Source organism: Talaromyces proteolyticus (assembly GCF_021365285.1).
Source record: "Talaromyces proteolyticus strain PMI_201 chromosome Unknown BGW36scaffold_8, whole genome shotgun sequence".
Lineage (NCBI taxonomy): Eukaryota > Fungi > Ascomycota > Eurotiomycetes > Eurotiales > Trichocomaceae > Talaromyces > Talaromyces proteolyticus.
In genome coordinates, this window is record NW_025764284.1 from 1,054,371 (window position 1) to 1,081,772 (window position 27,402).

The 27,402-nt window shown below is 47.9% G+C and overlaps 13 protein-coding genes across 13 annotated transcripts; 6 read left to right on the top strand and 7 right to left on the bottom strand.

Annotated features, from left to right (window-relative positions):
* Positions 1–14: 14 nt before the first annotated feature.
* BGW36DRAFT_199172 (uncharacterized protein) lies at positions 15–711 on the bottom strand. Its single transcript, XM_046209851.1, has one exon. It carries the CDS (start codon positions 544–546, stop codon positions 97–99), a length of 450 nt encoding a protein of 149 aa, XP_046070376.1. The 5' UTR covers positions 547–711; the 3' UTR covers positions 15–96.
* A 248-nt stretch (positions 712–959) lies between these two features.
* On the bottom strand, positions 960–1,472 carry BGW36DRAFT_299012 (assembly factor cbp4; the record flags this gene model as incomplete). Its single annotated transcript, XM_046211492.1, has 4 exons — positions 960–1,087; positions 1,141–1,252; positions 1,316–1,388; positions 1,435–1,472. The coding sequence occupies 4 exons, from the start codon at positions 1,470–1,472 to the stop codon at positions 960–962; spliced, it is 351 nt and encodes a 116-aa protein (XP_046070377.1).
* Positions 1,473–2,758: 1,286 nt separating this feature from the next.
* On the top strand, positions 2,759–5,268 carry BGW36DRAFT_398521 (uncharacterized protein; the record flags this gene model as incomplete). Its single annotated transcript, XM_046218418.1, has 2 exons — positions 2,759–5,090; positions 5,141–5,268. 2 exons carry the CDS (start codon positions 2,759–2,761, stop codon positions 5,266–5,268), a joined length of 2,460 nt encoding a protein of 819 aa, XP_046070378.1.
* A 632-nt stretch (positions 5,269–5,900) lies between these two features.
* Positions 5,901–6,705, top strand: BGW36DRAFT_398522 (Alpha/beta hydrolase fold-1; the record flags this gene model as incomplete). The annotated part of the gene is made up of 2 exons (XM_046218419.1): positions 5,901–6,299; positions 6,358–6,705. 2 exons carry the CDS (start codon positions 5,901–5,903, stop codon positions 6,703–6,705), a joined length of 747 nt encoding a protein of 248 aa, XP_046070379.1.
* Positions 6,706–7,726: 1,021 nt separating this feature from the next.
* BGW36DRAFT_398523 (uncharacterized protein) lies at positions 7,727–8,371 on the bottom strand (the record flags this gene model as incomplete). Its single annotated transcript, XM_046218420.1, has 1 exon — positions 7,727–8,371. One exon carries the CDS (start codon positions 8,369–8,371, stop codon positions 7,727–7,729), a length of 645 nt encoding a protein of 214 aa, XP_046070380.1.
* An 851-nt stretch (positions 8,372–9,222) lies between these two features.
* On the bottom strand, positions 9,223–10,298 carry BGW36DRAFT_382357 (Alpha/Beta hydrolase protein). The gene has a single exon (XM_046216518.1). The coding sequence runs from the start codon at positions 10,229–10,231 to the stop codon at positions 9,275–9,277; it is 957 nt and encodes a 318-aa protein (XP_046070381.1). The 5' UTR covers positions 10,232–10,298; the 3' UTR covers positions 9,223–9,274.
* A 376-nt stretch (positions 10,299–10,674) lies between these two features.
* On the top strand, positions 10,675–11,327 carry BGW36DRAFT_382358 (N-acetyltransferase GCN5). Its single transcript, XM_046216519.1, has one exon. It carries the CDS (start codon positions 10,763–10,765, stop codon positions 11,210–11,212), a length of 450 nt encoding a protein of 149 aa, XP_046070382.1. The 5' UTR covers positions 10,675–10,762; the 3' UTR covers positions 11,213–11,327.
* Positions 11,328–11,723: 396 nt separating this feature from the next.
* BGW36DRAFT_429122 (uncharacterized protein) lies at positions 11,724–12,968 on the top strand (the record flags this gene model as incomplete). The annotated part of the gene is made up of 2 exons (XM_046220641.1): positions 11,724–11,964; positions 12,043–12,968. 2 exons carry the CDS (start codon positions 11,724–11,726, stop codon positions 12,966–12,968), a joined length of 1,167 nt encoding a protein of 388 aa, XP_046070383.1.
* On the bottom strand, positions 12,928–15,446 carry BGW36DRAFT_382360 (putative acetamidase). Its single transcript, XM_046216520.1, has 7 exons — positions 14,789–15,446; positions 14,568–14,680; positions 14,279–14,502; positions 13,957–14,225; positions 13,731–13,906; positions 13,394–13,679; positions 12,928–13,335 (listed from the first exon to the last, which is right to left on the bottom strand). The coding sequence occupies exons 1-7, from the start codon at positions 15,231–15,233 to the stop codon at positions 13,196–13,198; spliced, it is 1,653 nt and encodes a 550-aa protein (XP_046070384.1). The 5' UTR covers positions 15,234–15,446; the 3' UTR covers positions 12,928–13,195.
* Positions 15,447–15,588: 142 nt separating this feature from the next.
* On the bottom strand, positions 15,589–17,778 carry BGW36DRAFT_382361 (uncharacterized protein). The gene has a single exon (XM_046216521.1). It carries the CDS (start codon positions 17,384–17,386, stop codon positions 16,031–16,033), a length of 1,356 nt encoding a protein of 451 aa, XP_046070385.1. The 5' UTR covers positions 17,387–17,778; the 3' UTR covers positions 15,589–16,030.
* A 1-nt stretch (position 17,779) lies between these two features.
* BGW36DRAFT_382362 (major facilitator superfamily domain-containing protein) lies at positions 17,780–19,800 on the top strand. Its single transcript, XM_046216522.1, has 2 exons — positions 17,780–18,875; positions 18,929–19,800. The coding sequence occupies exons 1-2, from the start codon at positions 17,920–17,922 to the stop codon at positions 19,548–19,550; spliced, it is 1,578 nt and encodes a 525-aa protein (XP_046070386.1). The 5' UTR covers positions 17,780–17,919; the 3' UTR covers positions 19,551–19,800.
* Positions 19,801–19,963: 163 nt separating this feature from the next.
* BGW36DRAFT_429126 (uncharacterized protein) lies at positions 19,964–20,854 on the bottom strand (the record flags this gene model as incomplete). The annotated part of the gene is made up of 1 exon (XM_046220642.1): positions 19,964–20,854. The coding sequence occupies one exon, from the start codon at positions 20,852–20,854 to the stop codon at positions 19,964–19,966; it is 891 nt and encodes a 296-aa protein (XP_046070387.1).
* Positions 20,855–21,689: 835 nt separating this feature from the next.
* On the top strand, positions 21,690–27,135 carry BGW36DRAFT_429127 (uncharacterized protein; the record flags this gene model as incomplete). Its single annotated transcript, XM_046220643.1, has 4 exons — positions 21,690–21,712; positions 21,762–22,329; positions 22,377–23,998; positions 24,063–27,135. The coding sequence occupies 4 exons, from the start codon at positions 21,690–21,692 to the stop codon at positions 27,133–27,135; spliced, it is 5,286 nt and encodes a 1,761-aa protein (XP_046070388.1).
* Between the last annotated feature and the right edge of the window lie 267 nt (positions 27,136–27,402).

The following is a 27,402-nucleotide window of genomic DNA, read 5'->3' on the forward strand; positions in this document are numbered from 1 at the left end:
ATGGTGAGGACGAGAGTCAACTGGTATCGTGGGAGGCCGACACTTTATATCCCAGCACCGTAAGACGGGCAGCTGGAATGTAGTCGGGAGGACAGCTCAATCCTCCCGAGGCGCAACAACTGAGACAAGTGGGAGAGCAGAGATGCAATGACATCGTGCCAAGCACAGTGCATGTGGTGTATAATCAATTAATGGTTGACCAGGTTGAGTGACCCAATGGTGACCTGGCGACTTAGGCTCCTCGGCAGACGGGACGATCAGCACCGCTATTCTAAGACATGCTCCATCCACGGCGGGACTCTGATTCTCGCCGCCAATGAGTATATTCCTTGATCTCGGAATAAGATTAATGTTGTTATTCTTCTGCGGTGAGTAGAAAATTGAAACAGCATTGAGATCAGACGGGAGCCGCATTACTAATATATGGGGATTGCATGGTGGCTGACTTAGCTGGCTGCCTGTTTCATTTCTATGTAAACAACAGAATCTGATAGTATGAACGATTGGTATATTAGCGATTAAAAGAGCAACATGGATATAGTACATGTACCTTCCAGTTGACACTACATGATTATGATCTCATAACCATAATAATGAACCCACGTAAAATCACGAAGGATCAGCAAGCTCGACAGGGACTGGCCAATCAGGCCCCGCCTTTTGTCTCAGACTTGATTCTGTATAGGTTCACTTTAAACCGGAAATAGAATATGGGTAAGGGTTACATCAATCGCCTACGTGGGATGCGTCGGATGCGACCTGATATATATGGACGTACGTAAATCGACGTTGGCGTGGCGAATGTTATTGTGCGTGTATCGCATTGTGGAACAACATGAGCTTCTGTGGAGCGTAGATGGCAATATTTGGCTGGTATGGATATGGCGATATGGTACATGTATAGAATAAAAGTACAGTTGCAATGCTCTACCAAGCGAGTTGTGTCACCGTGGATATCGTTACTTCTCGCCCTGGAGCTCTCTCCGCATCTCCTCGCGCTGTTTTCGCTCGTCCTCTTTGGCTTGATCGATGACTTCGGCTGTTTGGGCTTTGCGGCGCTCCTCTTCTTCTTTGACGGCGAACCAAACTGATCGTGGGATTAGTTGAATGTGCACACAGATTCATCTTTGATGAGCTTACTCGACTTGTCCGACTTGGACCATTCCTTGAGTTTGTTCACGTACTCGTCGTATTCCTTTTCTCGGCGGTCGCGGTTCTCAAGCGCTGATTTCTGCAGTTCGGGGTTGTATCTCTGGCAGTATTTCGTTTAGTATTTCTCAGTTTATCTCTTTCAATCGGCGGTAGAATAGCTCACGCTGAACAGCTCTTCGTCGGACGGTCTGATGGACTGCACGAATAGAGGGCCCCCGATGCTCACCGCGGCGCCCCTGCAAACATTAGCTTGCACACAGCAGGAGGGCGTTGCCGACGTACAACGTGATCATCTTGACCCAGGTCCCCGTGCTCGGCATTTTGTCAAACAGCTCTCAGTAGCACTTGAGAGGCTCTGAGTGTCTGAGGAAGAATCCAGTGCGGAATTGCTACCTCGTCGCCTTCCGCTCGGCAGGGGCGCAGCAGTGGCGGTGTATATGTGGCGCATGCGAGTTAACTGTGGGGTATGTGTACCTGCGACATGATTGGCCGGCCAATAAATATTATTACGATTACACGATATCATCTTCCTTCTTATTTGAAGACTCTCAGCCTTTCTCAGCGCAGTAGAATACTAGAAGCAAGGGAGAGCAGGCACCGGTGGCAGCTGATTGGCCAGCCGCCGCCGAATGACGAGCAGTCGGTGCCTGACTGCCCCAAGGCTGCTAACTCTTGGTGCGTAGTGATTCCCGAACTGAGCGTAAGGCTTCTCGGTATTGCCTCCAACTGCAATTATAATTATTCTGCAGGCAGACGTAGAATCCAATAATAACGAGATTTAACCAGCAAATATTAACGGACAGAACAGCTGAAACGAAGGCCGCCTGGGCATGTCACGTGCGGGCGCAAAGCCGATCGGCAGCAGTAAATAAGTCAATTAACCATCACAACCACCAAGCATCATTTCCCACGCCCCACCTGGCCCCCTCCGTCGCTCAACGAACTTATTGGCACATCCTGCCGGGCTCAGGAGACACTTCCACGCCTGCCTACTGCTCTATTACGTCTTTGTCGCTGTCTTCCAGCATAGGGCTGAGTCAGTCTGCGACCGACTCTACATCTTCTCTCTTTCTACCGCAGTTGCTCTGACTTGCTCGACTAAGTCGTCATCCCCAGGGACCCCCCCTCTCAGGGCGCACCAGGTGATACAGCCATTGCCGCTTCATAACGCCAAGTTTATTGGCACATATGGATTCCAGGTACGTGTGGGCTTGTGCTCGCCAGTCGCCATCCTCTGTGTCGGGTTTTACCTTGTCATTCCGCGTTTCACCTTGCAATGCCCCTGAAGTCCATTGCCTGGATGTCGCGAATTCCGAGCATCTGTATTTGCATTTCAACTGAAAACTCCGACTGCTAACCACGGAGGTAAAATAACAGTCCATCTGTGCACTATTATAACCCCGATCGGTCCCTTTAATTTTCAGACTCTTACTCAACTACTCTATTTTTGCGTCACCGTACGCAACTGCTCTCATCAGGGCCACCTCGGTTGTCGACTGTTTGGTCAACGTTTCATTTGTTCTGATGAATTGACGATTAACGAAACGACCTACGGGCAACGGATACAACAGCTAGAAGAATACGGCACTTAGTTTAACATCTACAAATGGCATACCCTCAGCCACGGCGGCCACCTCCACGAGGACCGCCTCCTGGATCAGGCTATCGGTCGCAAGGTGCCAACGGCTACGACCAGGGCCCGCAGGATTATGGGTATGACGACAATGGAGGTGCGCTTGGATACGGCCCTCCAGGCGGAGGAGGGCCAGGACCACGCTCGCGCCCTCCACCCCGAGGCTATACCGGTCCCGGAGGATCTTCAAAAAACGGTTATCCTCCTCCGCGAGGAGGGTCCAGCCGCGGACCTCCCCCGGGCCGTGGACGAGGGCCACCACCTGGTCGTGGAGGACCGATGGGCCGACCCCCTCCATCGCGCAGGCCTCCTGATGATCCGTACGGAAACCCAGGGCAAGGCCCTCCGCCACGACGCAGAGGCTCAGACGACTATGGCATATCAAGTCAAATGGGAGAGATGGATCTCAATGCTCCGCCTACTCGCCCGCATACGTCAAACTCGTCTCGTCATGATAGAAGACCGCCACCCAACGGCCGAAATTACCCTCCAGATCATGGCGACCCAAATGGTGGCTTTGGTTATCCACCGCCGCAACGGTCATACACCGATAGAGGCGCGCCGCCGCCTCTCAAAGTACCGCAGAGAAGTGCAACAAATCCCGTTTCGCCCTACGCATCTCCCATGCGCTCGCCTAAATATCCCGGTCAGTCAACGTATCCCGAAGCAGCGGACTTTCCTGAACCACCCTCTGCGCCGGAGAAGGATCTACTTGCTCCGAATGGCGCGAACGGCGGACGAGGGGATGAGATGAAATACAAAACTTTTAGTACTTATGTGCACCACAATGTCTTTGCAGACTATTTTGATGAGGATGACGGCGAAGAAGAACTTGACATGCCCAATTTTGATGCTATGCCAACCAATGACTCAAACCATCGCCGCAATGGCAGTCTTGAAAATCATTTAACACCCGAAGAGTCGTCAGGTACTGGCGGAAAGACTGGACCTGGGTACTCCGCATACAGGCCTTCCGAGCCTGCGGGCAGCTCCAACGAGCTTGCAAACGCTGGATTCCAATTCGACTTACCTAGCGGCGCCAATGGCAATGGACCACCTTCATATCGCTCAAACCCGTCCAGTGCCTATGACACACCGGTCAGCCCGGACAGTCAAAACCCAGATGCCCTTCCTGCTCATCCATCGCCTTACCGACCGGGTCTCGACCAAGCAGGTTCCGGCCCAAGGCCGGCCCCAGTTCGGCAGTATGGGGGGCCTCAACCAGCTGAACAGCAGCAACCTCCTCCTCAGCAAACCCCGCCTCCTGGGCCCGCCGCGACGCGTCCGAAATCTCCCCCTATCACGAAGGTCGAGCTCGAAAGGCTAGAGCTAACTGTTCGACGGAATCCAGATGATCTCAAATCTGCCCTGCTCTTGGCTAAGAAATATGTCGAGGCCTCAACTGTTTTGATTGGTGATGAAGGTCGTGTTGATGCAAAAGCAAGAGCGAAGGCTAGAGAAAAATATGTCAATGACGCGTACAAGATTGTTAAAAAGCTCACCCACGACGGATTTCCCGATGCAATGTTTTACATGGCCGATTGTTACGGACACGGTAGCCTAGGACTGCAGACGGATGCAAAGGAAGCATTCGCTCTATATCAGTCTGCTGCTAAGGCTGGACATGCGGAGGCTGCTTATCGTACGGCGGTGTGCTGTGAAATTGGCCAAGAAGACGGCGGTGGCACGAAACGCGATGCTCTCAAAGCAGTGCAATGGTACAGACGCGCCGCATCACTGGGGAATACCCCAGCCATGTACAAAATGGGTATCATACTGCTGAAAGGACTTCTCGGTCAACAGAAAAACCCTCGCGAGGCCGTTACATGGCTAAAACGGGCAGCGGAGCGAGCAGATACGGAAAATCCACATGCTCTTCACGAATTAGGACTGTTATACGAAAGTGCAAACAACACCGATTTCCTCGTCCGCGATGAGGAATACTCGCGACAGCTATTTACACAGGCTGCAGATCTGGGCTACAAATTCTCGCAGTTCCGACTGGGCGCCGCCTACGAGTATGGATTCATGGGCATGCCTGTAGATGCGCGCATGAGTATCATTTGGTATACGCGAGCAGCAGCACAAGGCGAGCATCAGTCGGAGCTAGCACTGAGTGGATGGTACTTGACCGGTGCTGATGGTATTCTCCAGCAAAGCGACACCGAAGCCTATCTCTGGGCACGCAAGGCTGCTGCTGCCGGACTATCCAAGGCTGAGTACGCCATGGGCTACTTCACAGAAGTCGGTATTGGCGTTCCATCAAACCTGGAGGATGCCAAGCGATGGTACTGGCGAGCAGCGTGTAAGCCCCCCTGCTTTCTATCCATTCATTATCAAACTGATTATTTCCAGCTCAAAACTTCAACAAAGCCCGAGAACGTCTCGAAGAACTCAAGAAAGGCAGTGCCCGTATGCAAAAGACGCGAGTATCGCGCTCCGCCGTCACTCAGCAGAACCAGGGTGACTGCGTGGTGATGTAGACAACATCCATCTTCACCTCCCATTCCTTTTGCATGAGTCAGAGTCGATTCAGAAGTATATGATAAATCGCCTGCGGGATAGAAGACGGGGACGAACAGTTTATTTTTGCTTTGTCGTTGGTGACTAGTATATATACCCTTGGGGTTCGATTGGGATTCAGCATTGGTTTTGTTATGAATAGTTCGGTCTTATTCTTGTATGTATAAGTTAGGTATATTTTCTCTTTCTTCTAATTGGTCAGAGCGTATCTCTCTCCTGCCGTCCCACTAAACTGAACGAACCATGACTCGATTCATCATTAGTTCTGGCCTAATCTTACTTAAGGAACAAAAAACCAACACGCATCTCGGCTCCCTCATCACCCCGCTCAGCTGAAACTTTCTTGGTCGCCTACGTCCTCGACAGGTTCATTTGTCGAGCCAATCTAAATGGTTTGCTTTACACTTTACAGTAATAGGCCCGCATTATAGATAAGAGTGTATTTAAAGCTTAGGTCGTCCACTTGGCAGCTTCAGCTCGAAACTTGTCCTAACATCTACACTTAGAGGCATAAGATTGAATATACCCACCCAAATTTTCCTCAATTCTCACCCCATACCGGGTCTCTGGCTTCGTTATTACAATCAGGAAAATGCCGCCCACAATTCTCTTCGTTCCCGGCATTTGGGAAGGCCCCTCCGTCTTCAACCATGTCTCCTCCCTTTTATCTTCTGCCGGCTTCAAAACCTCAACCGCAGTCCTCCCCAGCACCGGAACCACATCCCCAGGTAACCCGAGCATGAAAGACGACATCGCCGCAATCCGTCGACATCTCCAAGACCTCCTCCAACCAGCCCCGGAAACCGGCACTGCGGAGGACGTCCTCCTAGTCCTGCATTCTGCAGGCGGCTTTTTAGGCTCCGAGGCAATGCAAGGACTACATAAAACCGGCTCATCTAGCGCGCCCGGCGTCATTGGGATTGTGTTCTTAGCAGGCGCGATTTTCCCTCTGGGCCATGAGCATCAGCCGCTTCCTTTCGCGGTTGTTGATGTTCGTGTGCCCTTCTTACCCACTTGATATTTCATCAGGCTAATGATAGATGTACCAGGGGGGCGCATCGCACTGCGCCCAACCCGAGAAACTGCTCTTCGGCGACCTCCCAGCAGCCGAAAAGTCCGCGTGGTTGGCGAAACTCCAACCGCAGCCGGCGCAGGGTTGGGATGGGAGGGTTGAGTATACGGGGTGGAAGGATGTGCCGAGTGTGTACCTTGTCTGTGAAGGCGATGAGTTACTGCCGATGCCTCTGCAGGAGCAATTGGCTGGTTTGGCAGGCAGTAAGGTTGAGAGATGTTCTGCTGGGCATGTACCACAGGTGAGCCAGCCAGAGAGGGTGGTGGAGGTTGTTAAGGGGGCTGTTGAGGAGTTTGTGCGAGGGGTAGATAGACTTAAGTCGTGAGATATGGCAGGGTTAGGGTTAGTCGTGAGAGTGATGGGAGTGAAAAAGCGTAATGATACAGGAGGATAGGCTTGAGTGAAGAAATTTCGTAGGGACACTTATTAAATGGCCATGTAGCGCCAGTTGGCACAGTCATAAATTGAAAAATAAATATGAATGAGAAGCTTAGCAATAGTGTAAATATTGAAAGCGAGAACAATTTGAACCCGAGATAGCTACACATTCAAATGTTTCTTTTGCATATACCAATGGTACAAGATAATATACCTATATAACAAATGTGTGCGACGCTAGACAGCCCAGCATGTTGTCGCTTTATGCTTAGCCTGGTTCCTAGATCGCTCACTGAGTAAGGTCTGCGTGCTAACCCTTCTCAGCCTGATAATAGGTTCTCCTTGGTGAATAGCCGTAGAAGGGTTGGATGGAGTTTGGATACCATATGGTGGTAAATCTCATATCCTCTTAACATCCTTTAAAGCGTGCGGTGCTGAAACTATGCATAGGAAGCTCGTCAGATTAAGGTTAATTTTGAGGCCAGTTCTTTCAGAACATATGGCATCACAGAAGCAACAGCTTCTTCGGTTATACGTAGCAAGTGACAACAAAGTTTTCATGTGTAAAGCTCTACATAGCTTACCAAAATGGCGGTACTCTTGCGTCCCATACGTATCGTAAATTACTCCAATATCAGTCTAAACCAAGTATAGACTAGGCTATTGGAGTGGCGTTGAGAAAGAGTCATAGAGTTGCGAACCATGTAAAGCCGAACTTGCACGGCGCTGTATAAAGCATGACGGAGTATCATCCCAGGCCCTGCATGATATTGTGGAGACAAGTCGGCACATATTCTGTTGTCTGGGAGTCAAAATGTTAACCCTCTATCCACACGCCCAGACTGAAGGAGAGTGTCATCTTAGTCATTGTTCTGTGTGATTCATGTTGACTGGGAGGGAATCAAAAACTGTCCGTGCCGTAGATGGTTTTAGTCACGACTATCAAGACCATATGCCATGCGAAGAGATCATCTAGACAACCTCACGCCCGGAACAATGCTTGTTCTTTCTGCCTCTAGCAGGATTTTGTCGATGTCAGGCTCGGAAAAGTAGTCACTATCTTGTACAACTTCTGTGACCGATGCCAGTTTTTGTGACGTAGAGTTGACACAATCCGCAAGCTTTGCACCAGCTTCTCTCATATATGCTTCTACTTCTGTTTTGGCATCCTCCGTTGCTTTCTGCCTTAACCGAGCCCGCTCTGCCGAGATTTGTTCAAGTTGTATTCGCAACTTGTCCTGAAAGACGTCTTTTTGTGAGTAGATATCTTTGATGATGGCTTGGAAGTCCGTCCGAAGATTCTGAATATGCTGAACAACTGCTATATCTTGGTGCATCTTGGCCAAGCCTATCCCAGCTTCAAGGCTCCCGAGAATGGTTTCAGCATCCTGTGGGCGACGGTGAACTGCAGAGTGACGAATATTGACACACGCTTTAAGGATATCTCCTATTTCTTCTTCGCGAATGTCAACTAACACTGGCAGAAACTTGTCAGGATAATCTAAGATGATGCGACACCAGGAATGCAACTCCAGTGACTTAGGTTCTGTCCAGCCACGTTCTTCTAAAAGTGATCGGCAGAATTCGTGTTTGGCTCCAAATTTTTCGCACATTTCTTCGAGAATGCACTGGAGATGGGATAGCAATAGATGTTGGTCTTTGAGAGGAAAGAGGATGGACCTTGATAACGACTCGCTACAGTTTTGCAACTCAGCCGACCTAGAGTATGCTGTATAGTCTCCTGAAACCGGTATTACATGCCTGAATGGATTCTGCCCAGCTCTTATGCGAGAAGCTGACCGCGCTGCTGTGTTAAATCCGTCGCGTTTGCCATGCGCCTTACGCCGCTTTTTGTGATTCTTGGTTTTGCTGCCTCTCATATCCATCAATGAAATTGGTCAGGGTTTGGATGAAATTTAAGATCCAATCAGAAATATTAGTCCATGCTATATGCGTCTGGTCACGCAGACCCAGCCTAAATACCCCGCTCGATATAGGACAAAAATGCATAGTATGCGTTGCGTTCCGTGTCAGCCTCCATTTCAATCGTAAACAAAGAGCTTAGTCATCCTCTTCAACAGTTCCACTCTAGCTGCCGCCTGCTGCTGGAAGACCTAATCCATCAAATTGTATCCTCCACAATTCGCACAACCATTTACCTCGACTCTATTGTTCTCTATTAGTCCGTAGCAATTAGATGATTAAAAAAAAGGCCGAGGGGAGTCATAGTTAACTAACGTAATCGGTAAGCGACCCGATCACTATCATGCACCACATAAAACGGCCATTTTTCTATGCTTATAGCTCAACAAAATTATATATAGAAAGTCGCTCAAATTTAATACACGTATTTGTATTATATTAATGGATAATGTATTGGAAACTAAATTAAATCATATAAATACCTACGATGATTACATAAAATTACATAAAATACCTAAAAATATACTGTATTTTTATTAATCTCGATCAAACATATATACATGTATGTAGTATATACCGGCATCAACTGTGCATTACAGATGAAACACGTCTTTTAACGTCTCAATGGCCAAAGTATATGCCTCCTCTCGCTGTTCCCATTCATGCGTCCCCTCAACTACTCCTTTATCAAAAGCATGCCCCACCCCTGTCAAAGTCCTACTAACAACCTTCCTCGTCTGATCCTTCCCCAGTCTCTCTGCCAACGCAATTGCTTCGGGCGCCAAAGTATCCCCGTCAACAGTAATAATCACCACCGTCGATGGAAAATCCGCCGCGGCAGCCAGACCCGGCGATACGCGGACATCCTTTTTCAATTCCGCATCAGGAAGATAGGAAGCATTAAACACACGCGCCAAAGCTGGTGGAATGGGCCGTCGCGGACGAGGCACTTTCTTGGCCTCGGACGCGATAGTGAAGTCTGTAACGGGGTATACAGCTACTACAACGGGGATACTGATCACCTCGGCCAACGATGCCTGTTTCCGCAGCGCTGTGGCAGCAACCAAAGCCAGATTGCCACCGGCACTGAACCCAGAGACCGCGACGCGAGATAGATCGAAACGGTCGGGCTGCGCGGCAACCCATTTCAACGCATCCTCTACGTCGTTGAGAGGGCCGGGGAAAGGCGTTTCGGGTGCCTTGCGGTAATCGGCGTCGAGCACGAACATGCCGGTTTCGCGCGCAACGCGAGCGCAGAAGACCCCGTCGCTTCCTAACATTGGGAAGATGAACCCGCTTCCATGCCAGTTGACCAGGATAGGCCGTTTGGCTGGTTTGGTATTGGGCTGGGCTGGCGGAGTGTATAGGTACGCGGTGATGAACCGGTCCTTGTCGCGCGAGGGGATGCGTATTTGCCGTCGCTCTATCCCCGTTGACTCGACTAGGAGTCTGTCTCGGCGTACTTTGGTGAAACCAAATATTAGGCTTAGAGGTCGCAGTAGGGTTACGATAAGTTTGAGGCGAAGGTAGGTAAAGAAGCTGTGGGCCATTTCGATGCCGTTAAGGGTGTTGTGATGAAATTGACATGAATGGGTAAAAGTTGAGCGGGGAGAATGTTGATCGTCCTCGGCAGTAATTATAGCAAGCTAACTAGGGGTTATATATATGTAACATATTCATATACCTCGGTATAAATTGAAGCCGCACTTTATTTGAGACCTGTGAGTACAAAGTGAATTACCATCCAAAATTCAAACTCTCCATTATAGATTTTATTTGTTAGGATGACAATCTTTATGGGTTATCATTGGCCATTGTGATTAGAGGTCCAAAATGCATTGAGGGGAAAGGCAACAGCGAATGTCCCAGTATCTGGTAAACGGGAAAATATTTATCTTGTATATGGGTAATACCAGATTATGGTGCCAGATATTCTGTGGGTATTCAGTGGTTCAAAAGGGAGATGGAACTAGGGTTAGACAGTGGGGCAGAGAGCAGAATTAAGCAGGGACTGTGACTCAACTCAGTATCGAACTGTACAGAAAACATCCCCAAAGACAGATCGCATACAACTATTGAAAATGTCTGTCAATATCCGTCTAGCTGACGCATCCGATCAACCCCCAATCGAAGAAATTGTCAAACAAGCCTACACCCCATACATCGCTCGCATTGGCCAGCCACCAGGCCCGATGCTTGATGACTACGCAACCCTAATCAACAACCAACATATCCACATCGCCGAACAGGATAGCATCATTAAAGGTTTTCTCGTGCTTATCCCACAGCAAGATTCTATGCTTCTAGACAACATCGCCGTATCCCCCTCGGCGCAAGGTATGGGGATAGGCCGCATATTGCTCGATTTTGCGGAGCAGGCGGCCAGGGATGCGGGGTATGTGGTTATCAAACTTTATACGCACGAGACTATGACAGAGAATATTGCTATTTATTCGAAGTTAGGATATCTAGAGACGCGTCGCGTGCTAGAAAGGGGACTGAAGAGGGTTTACATGGCTAAGTCGTTGTAATGTCTAATATTCTCTTGATAGTCATGTATACCTTTATCTAATCCCTGGTTTATGGCTTCTACTCAGTGACATGAAGTGTATATTCTATATTCTCTTCCATATATCTTTAATTCCAGTTACAAACTTATTTGGCCTTTTTAAGCACCACATTTTCATTTGACAAGTAATCTCGCTCATAAGGGGCAACCGAGATGCTATTCCCATAGATATATCTAGACGCTAGATTCTGTCGGCATATTACCATAAAGTACATGTATGAACTGAGAATTACCATAGTCATTAAGCGCGAACTCTTTTGGCCACGGTGACAAAAGTTCAACAAAGGCACATCACGTGTAGAGCAAACACCCGTTTGCTTTTAAGTCAAATCTTCGCCCTTTCAGTTTCACTCTTTTGATAACTCAGTCAACCTCTCTAAACTCCAAAACCGGCCTTGATTAAACCCAGATCATTCACCTCTTGGAGATTTGAATCCCCCAGACCTCAGAACTATCTAATACTGCTCACGAAAATGAATGAAAACTACATTCCTGAACCTGACTTCCAGGAGGGTTGCTGCTCCCTGTGCAGAGGATATCTAGATTTTGGATTTATAGACGCTCTGTTTATTGATATTCCAGAAGAGAACATTTTTGATGATTTGACCAAAGGGAAAAATGTCCTTGAACCGAAGGACTATGTTTGTGGAAGAACAAGCGATTTGGATAAACTGTATTCCATGACCCCATGCTGGACAACGGTTTGCCGAGCTAGTGAGTATCATGTTTATACCAATAACACCTGTTCCTTCCCGCGTACTTTGTGTTAACAAGCTCTAATTTGATAAAAAGTCGTTCAGGTCGGCGAGAAAAATAGTCGAAAATTCCATCTCTGTGGAGTCGGCCTAACAACGTACACAGATGAATTTATTTTGCGTCTCCCAAGAGACGACAATAAATTCTTCTTTGGTCCGCACTGGGAATGCCCCGAAGAATTAATCGAGGCTTACATAGACCCTTTAGATGAGATATTAGAGTATGAGGTCCCACGAACGTATATGATCCATGAACGCTGCTGGCAATTGATGACTCGTGTTCTTGACGTGGAATTGATTAAGGAACATTTGGATCTGTTCGTCAAGGCACTCCGTGAATTCTTTTATCTGCTGCAAGCGACGAGTCACCCCAACCTAGAACATCTTGCTTGGCTTTACCAAGCATTTAAAAATCCCGATGAGATATTGGCACTGAGTGATCCTTGGCGAATTCCAGAGGTTCGAGACATGCTCCTCGAGGCAGAAAAATCTTTTGGTCGTGAGAAAATCAGGGAAATCTCAGGTGAAAAAATCGAGGCTCACTCAATTCCAGGTCGTGAACTGAGCATAAGACCACCAAAGATCAACAATTCCCAGACCGTCCGGATTATGCTTCCTCCAGAACTAGTCACGATGATTATGGATTTTCTTCCCACTTGCGGGGAAATACGATTGCTGATATTGGCATTTCCACAATGGCGTTCGATTGTGCCGCACAGCTACTGGCGCCGTCGATTTGTCAACGACATCCTTTTGCCTATTGACGAAGTTCCGGGACTGGATGCATTGGACTGGGAGAAACTTTATTTGCAGACCGACGATGTTTTCCAAAAGTCTCATGGATTACAAAACCAACGTCGAATTATGAAGGCTACCGAGATAGTCAAAGAAATCTTTTTGAATAGCTTGGACGATGAACATAGCCCGTCAAAACAGTATTTTCCTAAATTACTTGAACTCTAGGTGGCTAGCTGCTTTATTGTCATATGGTGAATGAGATTTCAATGTTACTGCGTGTTTTCCAATCGCTTGCTAGCCAAATAGGCTTGTATGTTAAGTAAAACAATCAATCGATATCAAGGACTAGACATGCCATGTACACGTAGATGAAAATCATAGAGAAAATATATCCAAGTCGTATCTATCTCAATGCAAAACTCTAGATTCAAGAATACTCTTCGTTTCACAATTCATAACTTCACAGCCACGTCACTAGCCAGACTGAGACTCTGCTCAATGACCTTTGCAACAGCAATGCATTTCTCCTCCTGTAATTTGGGGGTCACAATCTGTACACCTACAGGCATGCCGTGCACGAGATTAATATCAACTGTTGAGTAAAAGTTAGCCTGGTAATAGAAGTGGTAGACGGGGGAAGGAAAACGGACATTGGGTATGGTTGAATTCGTCGCTTTTATTTCTTGGCTGATGATTACGCCAGTCTTGAGATAGCAAGCTGTCCTTGAGCCTGTCGGCTTTTGTGACGGGAATAGCAAGAGACGGATAGTCTAACAGATTCCATATTGATGTGTATCCGACGTATTGATGACTTTTCACCCATGTTCGTGGCCGGTAGCTCACCCAGGGTGTGATTGGCATAATCAGGGCGTCCATGTTGGAGGCAAACCAGCGACGTAAATAATCACTTTCGTATATATATTTATCAGAAATAAGCTAGAACAGGTCAGTTCCTCTCCATACAATGCGGAGAACTAGTGCACATACTTGATGCGTTTGCGCTGTAGTCAAGAGATTTTCCGGTTTCCCAACAAGCATGCCTTCGATCAGAGGCTCGCCACTGAGTTCGCACAGTTTTCGACATCCCTCACCACCATCTGCTAAAATGGCCCTTTCCCACAGATCATAAGCATAAGAATGCGATGAAGCGTCCCATTCGAATACTATGCCAAATGTCAGTAAACTATTGTATAAAGAGGACGGCAGAAAATACCCTCATGACCAGCAGCTTTCAGAGAATCAAAAACTTCTCTTACTGCTCGAGCAACTGGGGGCTGAACTTTGACAACTCCATCATCAAAGACAAATCCGATTTTAAGGCGCTTCGTCGTCGTGCAAAGCTCCGTTCTCCATGGAATTGGTATGGTCTGGGGGTCAATTTCCCACGGTCGTGCTGTCGGTAAGGCCTCCATGTATTTTTCTATGGTGGCTAAGCTTCTCGTCATTGGACCGGCTACTGAGCGGATTATATCTTGTCGGGGTCTTGATACCAAGGATTAGTGTGTACGCTGAATTTTGAGGGGATTTCTTCTAACCCATTGCGCTCATATGGCTGCCTGCCTGAGCTAGGAGACAGCCCATATAGTCCACATATGTTTGCTGGAATGCGGATGGAACCACCGATATCGGTCCCGATGCCTAATATGCTGCCTTTTCCAGCCACGAGAGCCCCCTCACCACCTGAACTGCCGCCAGATATGAAGTTACGATTGAGTGGAGAGACGCACTGGCCAAAGACGTGGTTATATGAGTCAGACATCTGTTTATCGTTAATATGTACTTTTCAAAGTATCTGGGAGATTATTTCTAGATATATGCACGTACCATCATTGATTGTGGGACGTTGGTTTTGACATATAAGACAGCGCCCAATCGGCGTAGCGTTGTGGCTGCATTTCCATCCTGCGATGCAGGCTTGTTTGTGAGACCTACCCAGCCTGTAGAACGGGTCAGTTCATTGAGTATATAAAAAACGAGGAAGAGAGCCGAGAGTCATTTCTAATCCTTCTAAATCCGACCGTCGGCTTCCTCCACAGTCAACATACCAATACACGTGTCTACGCCTTCTACGCCAAACAAATCCTTGATAGAAACCGGCAATCCATGCAATGGCCCAACCGTTTCCCCAGTTTTCTGCAGATGGTCGTCCAGCTGCTTTGCACGCGCAAATGCATCTTCGAAGAAGATTTCGGTACAACACGTGGTCAACTGGTGAAGCAAAGCTGCTCGTTTCGCAAACGCCTTGGTGACCTCCAGCGAAGAAAGCTGGCGACTCGCCAGCTTTCGGAGTAAAATGTTGACATCGGACGTCTCAGTGATGGCTAGCTCCCGTGGCGATAGCAGCTTGTTGCTGGTATTCCGAATATACGTCACTGCATCCGGAACAGCCCCAACGGAAGGGACCGACTCAAGGCGCCATTCTGGAGGGATCAGAGATGCCTGAATGGAGCGTTTGATGCGGGCGCGGTCGTGATATGAGGATTCGGACATGGTCTATACTTTTTGTGTGTTCTCTATGGTCCTCATTTAGGAGATTGGATAGATGCACACAGAGAATGAAAAAACAACAGTTGCGAACATAGCCTCAGGTCTATATAACGGCGGATGGAGGGAGGGTGGAGAAGCAATCGCGATAAGCCTGCGACTTGGTGCTGTGGGTTGCTTGCTGGCGAGAGAAGGAAAGGAAATGGTGAATAATTAGCAAGTCGCTAGCGAGTCATTGGGGAGACTGCTGGCCGTCTGGCGATGAATTGCCGGCAGATCTGGCCTGGCCGTGCGCTCGAAGAGGAAACTCCCCACGTTCTGCGAGCGTTTTTGGACGTTGGCCGCCAGCTTGCCCGCTGATTGGCCGCATGCCAATAGTTTCGAGAGTGGGTGCTTGAAGGTTTCGGGAAGCAGCGAGCAAGGGTAGGTAGCCTTCCCAAAGAGGCAACCGATCCAGATATCCAGATCGGCAGTGCCTTTCCCAGCTGGAAGGAGCAACTGAGGAAAGAGCTTGCCGGTGCTGGGCCTGCTCCTGCCTCAGTTACGTATAAATGTTATTTGGCTCCTGATTCGTGGATACTATTTACTATTGCATATTTACTCCCCCCACTTGCTCTGCTCCCCCGCGCATGCCGCCGCCAGCAAATGACAGAGCACGCAGGAACAATAATAATGACAACAGCAACAAAAGGTTAATATCATTACTTATGCAGTACGTACACGCCATGCCAGATAGAGGTCACAAACAGCACAGATACAATAATTCGAGCAGCTATAGTACGCCCTGCGTGCTAACGCCTCTATCAGGCCAGGCCCTCCGCCCGCCATTTCTCCTCGCACCGCGCCTGTCCATCTGGGTAATGCGGAAAGTCCGAGGCCTGGCAGTTGCGCCAGTAGTTGCGGACAACCTCGCATTGCTGGGGATGTGTCGCGTTGATCCCCGCCAGATACGCGGTTGCTGCTAGGTGGATGTAGATGCCCGAAGCCGGCGTGATCGAGGCGATTGCTCTGCATGCCTGATCAACTGCCGATGATAGAGCGCGTTGTCGCGATGAGGAGCTGCCATCACCTATCCGGCTCAGAATAGCAATCGCCGCCGTGCATCGCCATGCGCCAGCCGTCAGCACCGTGTCTGATACGGCGTGCTCTGACTCGGCGCGCATGAGCTGGTCAGTTGCCTCAAAACTAAGGTCAAGCTGGTTCAGGTTGGTATTCTCTTTGGACAAGGCAACGAAGAGGTGGAAGGCATCGGATGGACAGCCGACGCTGGCAAAGAAACTATCTCTCAGCGTCTCGCGATGCCAATCGTCGAAGATTAACCCTCGGCTACCACGGATGACAGCGCCCATCGTGTCAAACCACACCAGGTGGGCGACGATGTCGGTCAACCCGGTGATATCTTGTGACAGTCGGTCGAGATCAGTCTTGCTGCGACAGTGGATATCTAGGAGTGACCGTGCCCCCTTTAGATGACGCTGCCACTCTCCAAAGGAGCCCTCGCATACTTCGAAGAAGGCGAACGTGGCTATTCCAAATAGCGCAACAGGGTGGGCCTTATCAACGGCTTCCGCCAGTCCCATCAAAGCCGCTACGTGAAATCGGACGGCGTCCATCGACGACTTTTCCGGGGAGCCAACCGTGACGTAGCCTTGCATTCTCGCTCGCACAAAATTCCATATGCGCGATACGAGATCAACAGCTTCCGGCGATAGATAAGCGCCGCCGGACTTGTGCTCGGCGTCTTTGATTTGTTCGTAGAATTCTGTGAGGCGTTTGATAAAGCTATACTGATTTGTGGCCGGATTATAGCAAGGTGTTGGTGTTTCACTGGTGGTCGCTGTCGCCGCGGCACTGGACGGACTGGCGGGCGATACTGTATTCACTGACTTTGAACGAGAAAACAAAGGTGAATCTCTCGATGACGTTGATCTGGGCGTTTGATGGGATTCTGAAGTGCGCCTCTGCTTGGAGACTGTCTCGGCGGCCCAGACGACTCGTTGTGGATAGCCACCGCAGGGAAGCCCGGACTGCACGCACGGCTGGCATCGCGGCCGATTCAAATCGCACTTGATGCCGCGGTCTTTGCAGCTCTGGCAATCGCGATCTCTGCGGATGCCGCGCGGTTTGCCCTTCCGCTTGGCGCCGGGCATCTCTCCCATCTCCTCTCTCTCTCTCGCTGGCGACGCGGACGCACTTGATCAATTCATGAATTCGACAGATAGCCTTCCTTGTTCGGAAAAGAAGATAGCGCCAGCGTCTGATAATAGGGACAATCTAAGTTTCTCACAGCGAGCTAGAAAACGACGGTAATAAGACGATGTGGGGGTTGTCAAACAACTCCTTCCACCATGGGGCCTGGGCTGGTTATTATCATGGCATGCTGTATTAGGGGCGCATCATGGAGAATATTGACTCTGGACGGTGCGGGGGGGGACTCTATCGCCGCACCACACAGCCAATCACGACGCCTCCCAGTGGTCCCGCATGTGGGCCCGCCTGGTCTTTGAGCTTATCTTTTTCTGGTCCTGGAAGCCAGTTGATTTTGCTCTGGGGTGCTGCACGCCGCCCAATGATAAGCACTCGCGTTGTATATAAGATCCCCCGTTCGTCCTCTGATCTGTTTCCCGTGTAACAGGTATACTAGCCGTGCCACCTATCTGTCTATGTCGAGGGAACGGCTCTCTTCCTCCCCATGCCTGTGAAAGCCCATTCCCCGACCGACGCGGTCCTACCTCCAGGTACGGTGCACTTGGTCGAAACGCAGTCGGATGGCATTATTCTCATCCCCAAGCCCTCAGCGGACCCAGATGACCCGCTCAACTGGTCGCAGAGACGCAAGTGGCTCAATGTGGGTTTGGTGCTGTTCTACGTGTTCACTACCGGCATTGGCGGGACGTCCGTCTACTCGGTATTGACCCCCATCTCCAAGGACACTGGCATAACCATTGGCCAGCTGAATACTGGCACGGGGTTTCTATTCCTGATGGCCGGATGGACCAACCTTATTTGGCAACCACTAGCTCTCACCTTCGGTCGACGTCCTGTTATTCTATTAAGCCTGCTAGGTTGCGTTGCCGTGTCCGAATGGACCGCGTGGATTGACCGCTATTCACCATGGGCGGCTGCACGCTGTTTGTACGGGCTGGTGTGTGCTCCAGTCGAAGTGCTGCCGGAGATCTGTATCCCCGACGTGTTCTTCGCCCATGAACGCGGTGCCTATATTGGATGGTATATGCTTGTATTATGCGCAAGTAATTTTATCGCCCCGCTCATTGCCGGATTCATGAACGATGCCTATGGATGGCATTGGGTGCAGCACTGGGCGGCACTCATTCTGGCGTTGAACTTCGTCATCGCTTTCTTCTTCTACGAAGAATCAATGTACACACGCGAGAGTGTCGAAGCCGAGAAGATCGACGAGGTCCCGGATACATCACCCGGTCCACTTAAGAATCTGCAGACCTCCGATGTCACAGATAGCCCTGTTTTTGGGGAGCGAAAACGGTTTATGCAGAAGATGAGGCTGTGGTCGTCCAATCGAATTTCCCTAACTCAGGCCTTTCGTATCGCGTATCGACCTATTTTTATTTTCTTCCTGTTCCCGAACATTATGTGGTCTGGCTTTACCTATGGCTTTTCGCTGGCATGGTATGAATCTCATAACATTGTCCTCACAATAATTTGATACTGATTAAACGCAGGTACAATGTATATAATGCAACTACATCGTCTATTCTGTCTTCACCCCCTTACAACTTCTCCGCCGCGATTGTGGGCTTGTCATATGTCGCACCTCTGATCGGCACACTATTTGCTGGCATTATTTCTGGCCCATTTGCCGATTGGCTAACTTTAAAATTGGCGCGCCGCTCCAAAGGTCTCCGCGAACCTGAGCAGCGTCTCTGGGGACTCATCATTTATTGCATTCTGATGCCAGCAGGTCTCCTTATCTGGGGTCTGGGTGCATACTACCGACTGCATTGGGCTGTCCTACTATTCGGTGGTATCCTATGCGGCTATTGCAATGTGGCCGGTGGTAGTTACGCTCTGGCATATGCAGTTGATTGCTTTAAGGAACTAGCGGGGGAGTCCATCGTCTCCGTGATCCTGTGCCGAAATACAATTAGCTTTGCTTTCAATTATGCCATAACTCCGTGGATAGACGACCAAGGGTTATTGAAAACCTTCATCGCTGTTGCAGTGTTGTCTTGTGGGTTTGGACTTTCCTTTTTGATTATGGAATGGAAGGGAAAGACGTTTAGGACCAAATGCGCAGAGAGGTATTGGCGGTATGTTGACACACAGGTTGTGAAGCATGCGTGAATATCTTATAACTTGATACATATGTCTGCTGGTACATATTGTATATATACACACTTATATAAGCGGCCTTGCTTGTCGATAGGCTTAGTATATTGAGATTTTGTTACAGGAGCGTTCTGGATGAGTGATTACATTCTTTATTTGGCACGTCAAGTTAAGCCCCTAAACCAATTGAATTGAATCCTATCCGACGCCATGGACTCGACCGTGGGAACCCCTTCCCGATATTTAGAACCAATCTTAACACCGATCAACTTTGGGCTCATAACTCCGTACAAACCAAGCTTATTCCAACAAAATTCCCTATTCCTTGCGTACCCTGCGAGGTAAAACAGACACTATGAGTCTCAGGCAAGTAGCCAATAGGGATAAAAAAGAAAAAGGAAATTTATTCGTGGGTCTTTCGAACATTTCTACTTTCCCAGAGATTTCACCTTATTCACTGCTTTCCGTGTACCATTCCTCAGACGTGCAACAATACGGGTCAAACGAGCTGCATGAATGAATCGGTCTAGAAGCCTTCGTCCTCTTACTCTCGCGTTTTCTTCGGGGCTAGCTTCATTTCTGGCAACCGGCACTGGTGGAGCAGGCCGAGGATTCTCGAACCACCCCTCTGGCCATTCTTGTAACGGAACAGGCATGGTTCCTGCGATTCGCATTCCAAAAGTTCGATCATTGGTACGGAAGCGACTATCATGGTCAAAGTATGGATATGGTCCACTAATGTGAGGCCGTCGAGAGTCTTGTCTTGTCGAAGCATTTGGCCCCCCAATTTGATTGTTTGAATCAGGAGTGGGAATAGGTGCCAGGGTAATAGCATCATCGCTTGAGGATACCGCCGCGGGCTCGGTTGGAGTTGTACTCTGGGCGCTGCTGCTGGACGTTGATGAGTCGGGAGACCAGTAAGAATGTTCATCAGAAGCCATCCTGGCTCTCAACATCTCTGAATTTGCAACAGACGTCCGAGACTCATTGTCGAGTTGAGAACAAAGGCTTTGACTTGATGATCCTGCTGATGACGCCGGAGCATCGCCTTGCTGAACAGCATTCTCCTCATTTCCACGCGTGTCCAAGGTGTGGTAGGATGGAGGACCTGTCGATGGTAAAGGTGATTCCACAACTTCTTGATTACTGGAGGGGTTGATTATCACCTCTGACCCTACTGATGGTGTGCTCGTTCCCGCTTGAGGCTTTTGTTCGAGTTCGAACTTAGCAGAAAACTCGTCGAACTGACGTTGAGATGGCAGAGGGACGCTTACCTGATGGAGATTCATTCCCTCATGATAAGAGTTTTGTTCTTCCATGGGTGTAATTTTCACACTTCCAAGCACTATAAAAGAAAATGGCAAACCAGGTCTTGTTAAAAGGCAAGTGTGAGTTTCAGAAAGTGAGTTTTCTGTGAATTCTTCACAACCATTATATGAGTTATGAGTTATGAGTTGGTTTGATGCAGATGTTTGTTTGACGAGAAGTCATGTGCAGCTATGGGAGGTCTTCTCGGCATTGTAGTTTGTATCACAGGATTTGTTAGGAGGTGATGCTAGATGTGGCAGTCTTCTTTTCTTCTCAGTTGTCATGAGAAACTGTAGATTTCTTGTGAACTTGGATTGTTGTAATAGATGTTGAGTATTGCTGTCTATACAGATTATCTAAAACTTTAGAGAACTCGGTGTAAAACTTAATCCAAGTATCTTGATTTGACTAGGCAGGGTTCACAAACAGATATTTACAAGTTTTACTGAGCAAGCCAATTTATAAAATTCGGTTAATAAATACCAAGCATTGAAATCAACAGGGATTAGGCGTCGGTCTAACCATCTACCCTGCAACGCTGAACTGACGAGCAAGACATTAGTCTTGTCCAATCAACTCTTGTCAACACAATAAACCCACCACTTCTATGGTAATATGAAAATACAGCTAAGTTTGAATCCCAGATAATTGATTTTTTGAATATTTGAATTATATGACACAAAAAAAAAAGTCAGGCGGTGACCGCTAAGCCAGATTTCTTCGCTTGCGTCCTTCCACCTATCAAGGACAACCGCCTGCCCGCTCTTTTCATTAACATTTCCCCCTCTTCTTAACAAGACCTACAACCTTCTAACCCATACATCCTAAAATCAATCGGAAAGCGTCATGACTTCGGACATACTAAACTGGTATGATTACTACAACCCACCGTTTTATCTAAAACTAAATCAAAGATAGGTATCAAACCCTGCAGTCACGAACTGTGGACTTGGTAGGCGATTACGCAGGCAACGACCTGTTCATAATCGACGGCAATTCGATTTTAATAGACGTACTTTCCAACACAAAGCTAGATCTCTGGCCCGGGTTTCAACTTCTGCACGCTACCTACCTGGTAGAGAAGTTCCTGCATAAGCTCTATCGCCGAAAATGCAACTTCCATGTTGTCTTCTTCGAGAACCAGGCGACCGTCTGTATTCCTGACGGTTGTCCTAGAGAACGCCGATTGCGGTACCTATGTGCAAGAAAACTTATTATGGAGCATCTGCGACAGAACCTGATGACTGTCCCCATTCCCGATGGGAATACTGTCAAGGTCCATGTATTTGAATCTTATCATGCTTCGGACTTCCAGAGTTATCTTACCACTGTTGGGGCTTATTTCATTATGTCTCATGATGGAGCTGGTCCGCAGTCCGCAGAAAATTCCACCGTCAAGGTCGTTCTTCGTCAGATGATAAATTGGTTCATTTGGAAAGGGTACAACGTTGCATTGGTTAATAATTTGCAATGCCGCGATACCAAGGTAATCTTCCCAAAATTATTCTTCAAGATGGGTACTAAAATGACTAGGTAATGGCTGTGGTCCTGGAGGGATTCGCATCAAATGCCATGACGGCGTCAGAAGATGCCCTTCCAAGAACCCCGAAGAACTTTGACGACGATGCAATCATCACGGTTATATTACAGAAAATACCCGAGGCGCTACACTTTACGCAGAGAGATATGCTCATAATCTCTAGTATCTGCTACATGCTTATGACAGGTACAACATCCGTCTCCGAATATCGCGCAATACTGCTCCAGGCGGTTCTACTGCGCAAATATCGGATACGAGATCGTGTTACCGAAAAGGCAGAAGACAGTAATGCTAACGAATTCCTAAGCAAGTTTTTCGAAACAATGCTTTGTATCTTGGAGTGTCCATCATGGGAGCAAAAGCTGAAACAGACCGAGGCAAGATGCGATCTCGGCGATTGCATCGACGGCAGGCTATTTTATCATCTTTTGAGAACCACATCGGATGCATGTTCTTTGGATTACTTTGAGGACTCCGTTAAGTCCGATGTTGAACAATTAATCTCTATTGTGCAGGGCATCTCTGGTATTGAAATGAGGAATGACTCGTGCAAGTTGAATATAGTTCAAGGTGCTCAAAACCATCAAGTTGTGGGTTCTCAAGGCTCGCCAATTAAAGCAACGGTTCTCCCATTCAGACACCCCGTCTTTGATACTCATCTACAGTCTATTCATCTAAATGTTGACGCTAGTTTTGAAAGGGAGTCAGAAAGTAAACTGAGAATTTTCAGGGAACTCACTCATTGGCATAACCACAAGAATAAACTTCAACCTCGCGCTCCGCAAAGCGTGCCGGAGCATATTATAAAGAGAAATCAGAGAAGAAACCATCATTTTCTGGCCGATATGATGGTCTATGCTGCAAGCATGACGAATACTGCTGGTGGCATTCTGGAGCCGGAGACAATCCATGTCTCTTCTGGTACTGCAAGGAAAATTCAGAAAGCGAAGACCGCCGAAACACATCACATTGTTGCTGCGGCTGCGGCAACAGTCGCGAAAAAACAAACGCGGAAAAACGAGGCATCAATGAGAGCTATGGTGACAACGATCTCAGATATTGACTCTTACCCAAGTCTAGAGCGTCGTTATTGGAAATTGAACCAACATCTGGCATCACTTACTAGTGAGAAACGTTGCGCTGTAGAGGCAGAACTCAAAATATACTTGGTTCACATTTTGATGCAGATTTGGATAAAATGCTGCCAAGAGTACACGAAAAACGAGTCAATGCATATCCCTGCAATTATATGGGATACTTTGGGTCAGTTGGTCAGAATTGAACACAACGCAACATCCACAATATCAGAATGCGTGAACAAGGTGATAAAAGCCATCGGGCTACCGAAGGTAACTGTACATGCAAATGGAACCGCTAAACTTGCATTTGAGTTTGTGGATACCTCAATTCCTGGTCTCAACATTGAAATCGCGCCAGCTATGTTTCAATTAATCCATGCCGGTCCGTATATGGACCGCAGCATAGGATCCGCACCAGATTCTCGCGTCCTCGACTTTCATCCCGATGAGTGGCAGCGTAAGGTGCTGGATCAGATTGACGCGAAGAAAAGCCTCTTTGTCGTAGCACCAACTAGTGCCGGGAAAACCTTCATATCGTAAGTTGAGATCCATGAAAGGTATGGTTTATATATGCCAATCAAAAACTCTAATAATCTATAGGTTCTATGCAATGAAACAAGTGCTTCAGGAGGATGATGATAGTGTGCTGGTCTACGTTGCACCGACCAAGGCGTTAGTCAACCAAATTGCTGCTGAGATACAAGCTCGCTTTTCCAAGACGTTCAAGTACGCTGGAAAATGCGTTTGGGCTATTCACACCAGAGACTATCGGATCAACAACCCTACTAGTTGCCAAATTCTTGTGACGGTCCCACATATTTTACAGATAATGCTTCTCTCCCCGTCTAACGCCAAAACATGGTCACCACGGGTGAAACGTATCATATTCGACGAAGTCCATTGCATCGGGCAATCGGATGATGGAGTCGTCTGGGAACAACTTCTCCTTCTAGCGCCGTGCCCCATCATTGCATTATCTGCAACAGTGGGGAATCCTGAAGAATTTAAGAACTGGCTCGAACTCGCCCAACAAGCAAATGGCCACGAATTGACTATGATCAAACACCCTCACAGATATTCCGACCTTAGAAAGTTTGTGTATCACCCACCCGATAGCTTCTCGTTTAATGAGCTCCCGTCTACATCTGCGCAGATTAAACCGCTGGGGCTGGATGACCATCCCGATATGGCGTTCATACATCCAGTCGCCAGCCTAATTGATCGCTCACGTGGAATGCCCGACGATCTGACTTTGGAGTCCCGTGACTGCGTCATGCTTTGGGAAGCGATGAGAAAACATCAAACACCGGAATTCCCACTAGCCGAATCCAACGGTCCTCCCAACGTAGATATTATCTGCAAAGTGCACGTCATAAAATGGCAGGAAAAGCTGAAAATTGTCTTGAAGACGTGGATGGAAGACCATGACTCACCATTCGATGCAGTATTGCTAGAACTAAGAAAATTCCCTGCAAGCACAAAACGACCCCTGAGTGAAATGTCGCCGAAAGGGGAAAGCATTAGAGAGACTTCGGCGGTAAACGAGAAGAGACTTCAGGATACCACTCTCCCATTACTTTGTTCTCTCCACGAAAGAGATGCGCTACCTGCAATCTTGTTCAACTATGATCGCAGTGTTTGCGAGGGCCTTGCATCTCATGTTGTTAAAGAGTTGGAGGATGCAGAGATAAAGTGGAAGCAAAATTCGAAACCTTGGACAGTGAAGTTGGATAACTGGGAGAAATGGAAGACAGACGAAGAGAAGCGAGCCAAGTCGTCTCCGAAAACACCCAAGCGAAGTGGTCATCATGAGCAAGGAATGACCAAAGATGATTTGAGGCGTGAAGTCGCGACCTCAGAGGCTAGTCCTTACGCATCTTTTAATCCGGAATCTCCTATCGATGGATTTCACTTTGCAAATTTCAAGAAACTTACTGATATGGAATTTCAAAAGTATGCTATGGATTTGAAGTATCGAGAGGTTCCTCAGAAATTCATTGATGCATTGAAACGCGGCATAGGCATCCATCATGCTGGTATGAATAGAAAATACCGACAGATTTGTGAGATCCTTTTCAGAAAAGGTTACTTGAGAGTTGTCATCGCGACTGGCACTCTTGCCCTTGGTATTAACATGCCATGCAAAACCGTTGTGTTTTCTGGGGACTCTGTCTTTTTAACAGCATTGAGTTTTCGTCAAGCGGCCGGCAGAGCTGGTCGGAGAGGGTTCGATGTCCTTGGTAATGTGGTATTCCAAGGTGTGCCTTACTCAAAAGTATGTCGTCTACTGAGTTCCAGGTTACCTGATCTCAACGGTCATTTCCCGATAACGACGAGCTTGGTTCTGCGGCTTATGATATTAGTTGCAGAGGCTGGTCAGGGTTCATACGGTAAAAGCGCTATTGACTCTCTGCTGTCATCCTCGAGGATGTGTCTCGGTGGTGAAGAGTCAAAGCATACGATTCTTCATCATTTACGTTTCTCTATCGAATACCTGCGGCGGAACAATCTTTTGAGCTCAGAAGGAAGGCCCTTGAATTTCGCAGGGTGTATTTCTCATCTTTATTATACTGAGAATTCGAGCTTCGCGTTTCATGCTTTATTGAGCAACGGGTATTTTCATTCTCTTTGCAAGGACATCAGAGATAACCCTGAAGACGTCCTTCTTGAGATGATGTTAGTTATGTCTCATCTTTTTGGACGCTATTACGTTCCGAGTGCGGTTCTCGAATCCTACGAAGTTGCTGCGAAGAAATCACCTTCCATTGTCGTACTTCCACCACTTCCGGAGCCAGCCGCTAAAGTTCTTCGTCATCATAATCAAAAGACCCTCGATATTTATGCAGCATATGTCTCTACATTCATTGATCAGCATGTAGAGGAAGAAGATTGTATCCTTCCATTTACTAACATGAAATTCGGAGGGGACGTACCAGCGAAAATATTGAATACTAAATTAGCCACGCGCACCCCTGTTCGCGTCAACTCCTCGTTTGTGGCACTCTCTGGACATCGCGACGGTCAGTGGAAGAGTATTTCCGAACTATGTGACATGGTTCGAAGTGGTGTCTGGTTAGAAGAATCTGTTGTGCCGTACGTAGGAGTCTATCCAGATGAAGGAAATGGCCCTCTCAACGCATACCTGTACGACTTTTTCAAACACGGCAACAAGACAGAACTAATCCGGGCGAATAAAGTCCGACAGGGTGATGTTTGGTTTGTATTGAACGACTTCTCTCTTGTGCTTGCTTCAATTGTAACAAGTCTAGCAAACTTGTTGAACATTTCTCCTGATGAACCGGAAATGGATGCTTTGCAAGGCGTGGGTGAGGCACATGAGCAAGCTGTGGAAGACGCCATTTTGAGTAAAGATGAGTCAGCGATTGCGGCTGTGCAGCAACACAACCAACCATCTTCCCAAGCTAAGGCAACCAGCATTGTGTCGAAAAGGACTAAGAATTCAGAGCAAAAGATCCGTGACAGTTGGGACGATGAGGAAAGCGAGGAAGACGATGCATCAGCAACGCAGACGGAAAGCCAGGACGACACACAAGGATTTTCTAGTCTTGATGAGTTCGACCACAATTCGAATGCGTATCTGCTTGATGTTTTCAGAGCTTTTACGATGCTCAAGAGCAGATTCGATGAGCAATTTAAAGCCATCTGGTCGTAGAATTTGAGGATACCATTGACAGGATTAGTTGGACGGGACTCATTTTGAAATATCATCACTGTCACAAAAGGCCGTGTCGAGTAGCTACAGAACAAGTGATTTGAAATATTCTTAAGCAATAGTCTCTCTTATTAAATTCAGCGTGTACCTATTATGACCGCCGGAATGCCCCTATTCTACAGATACTGCACTATAGCCTACCAAAGGGCCTGGCTAGGCCACGCCGCAGGACCCACCCAGGAAGTTTTAAGGGCGGACGTGTGCGAC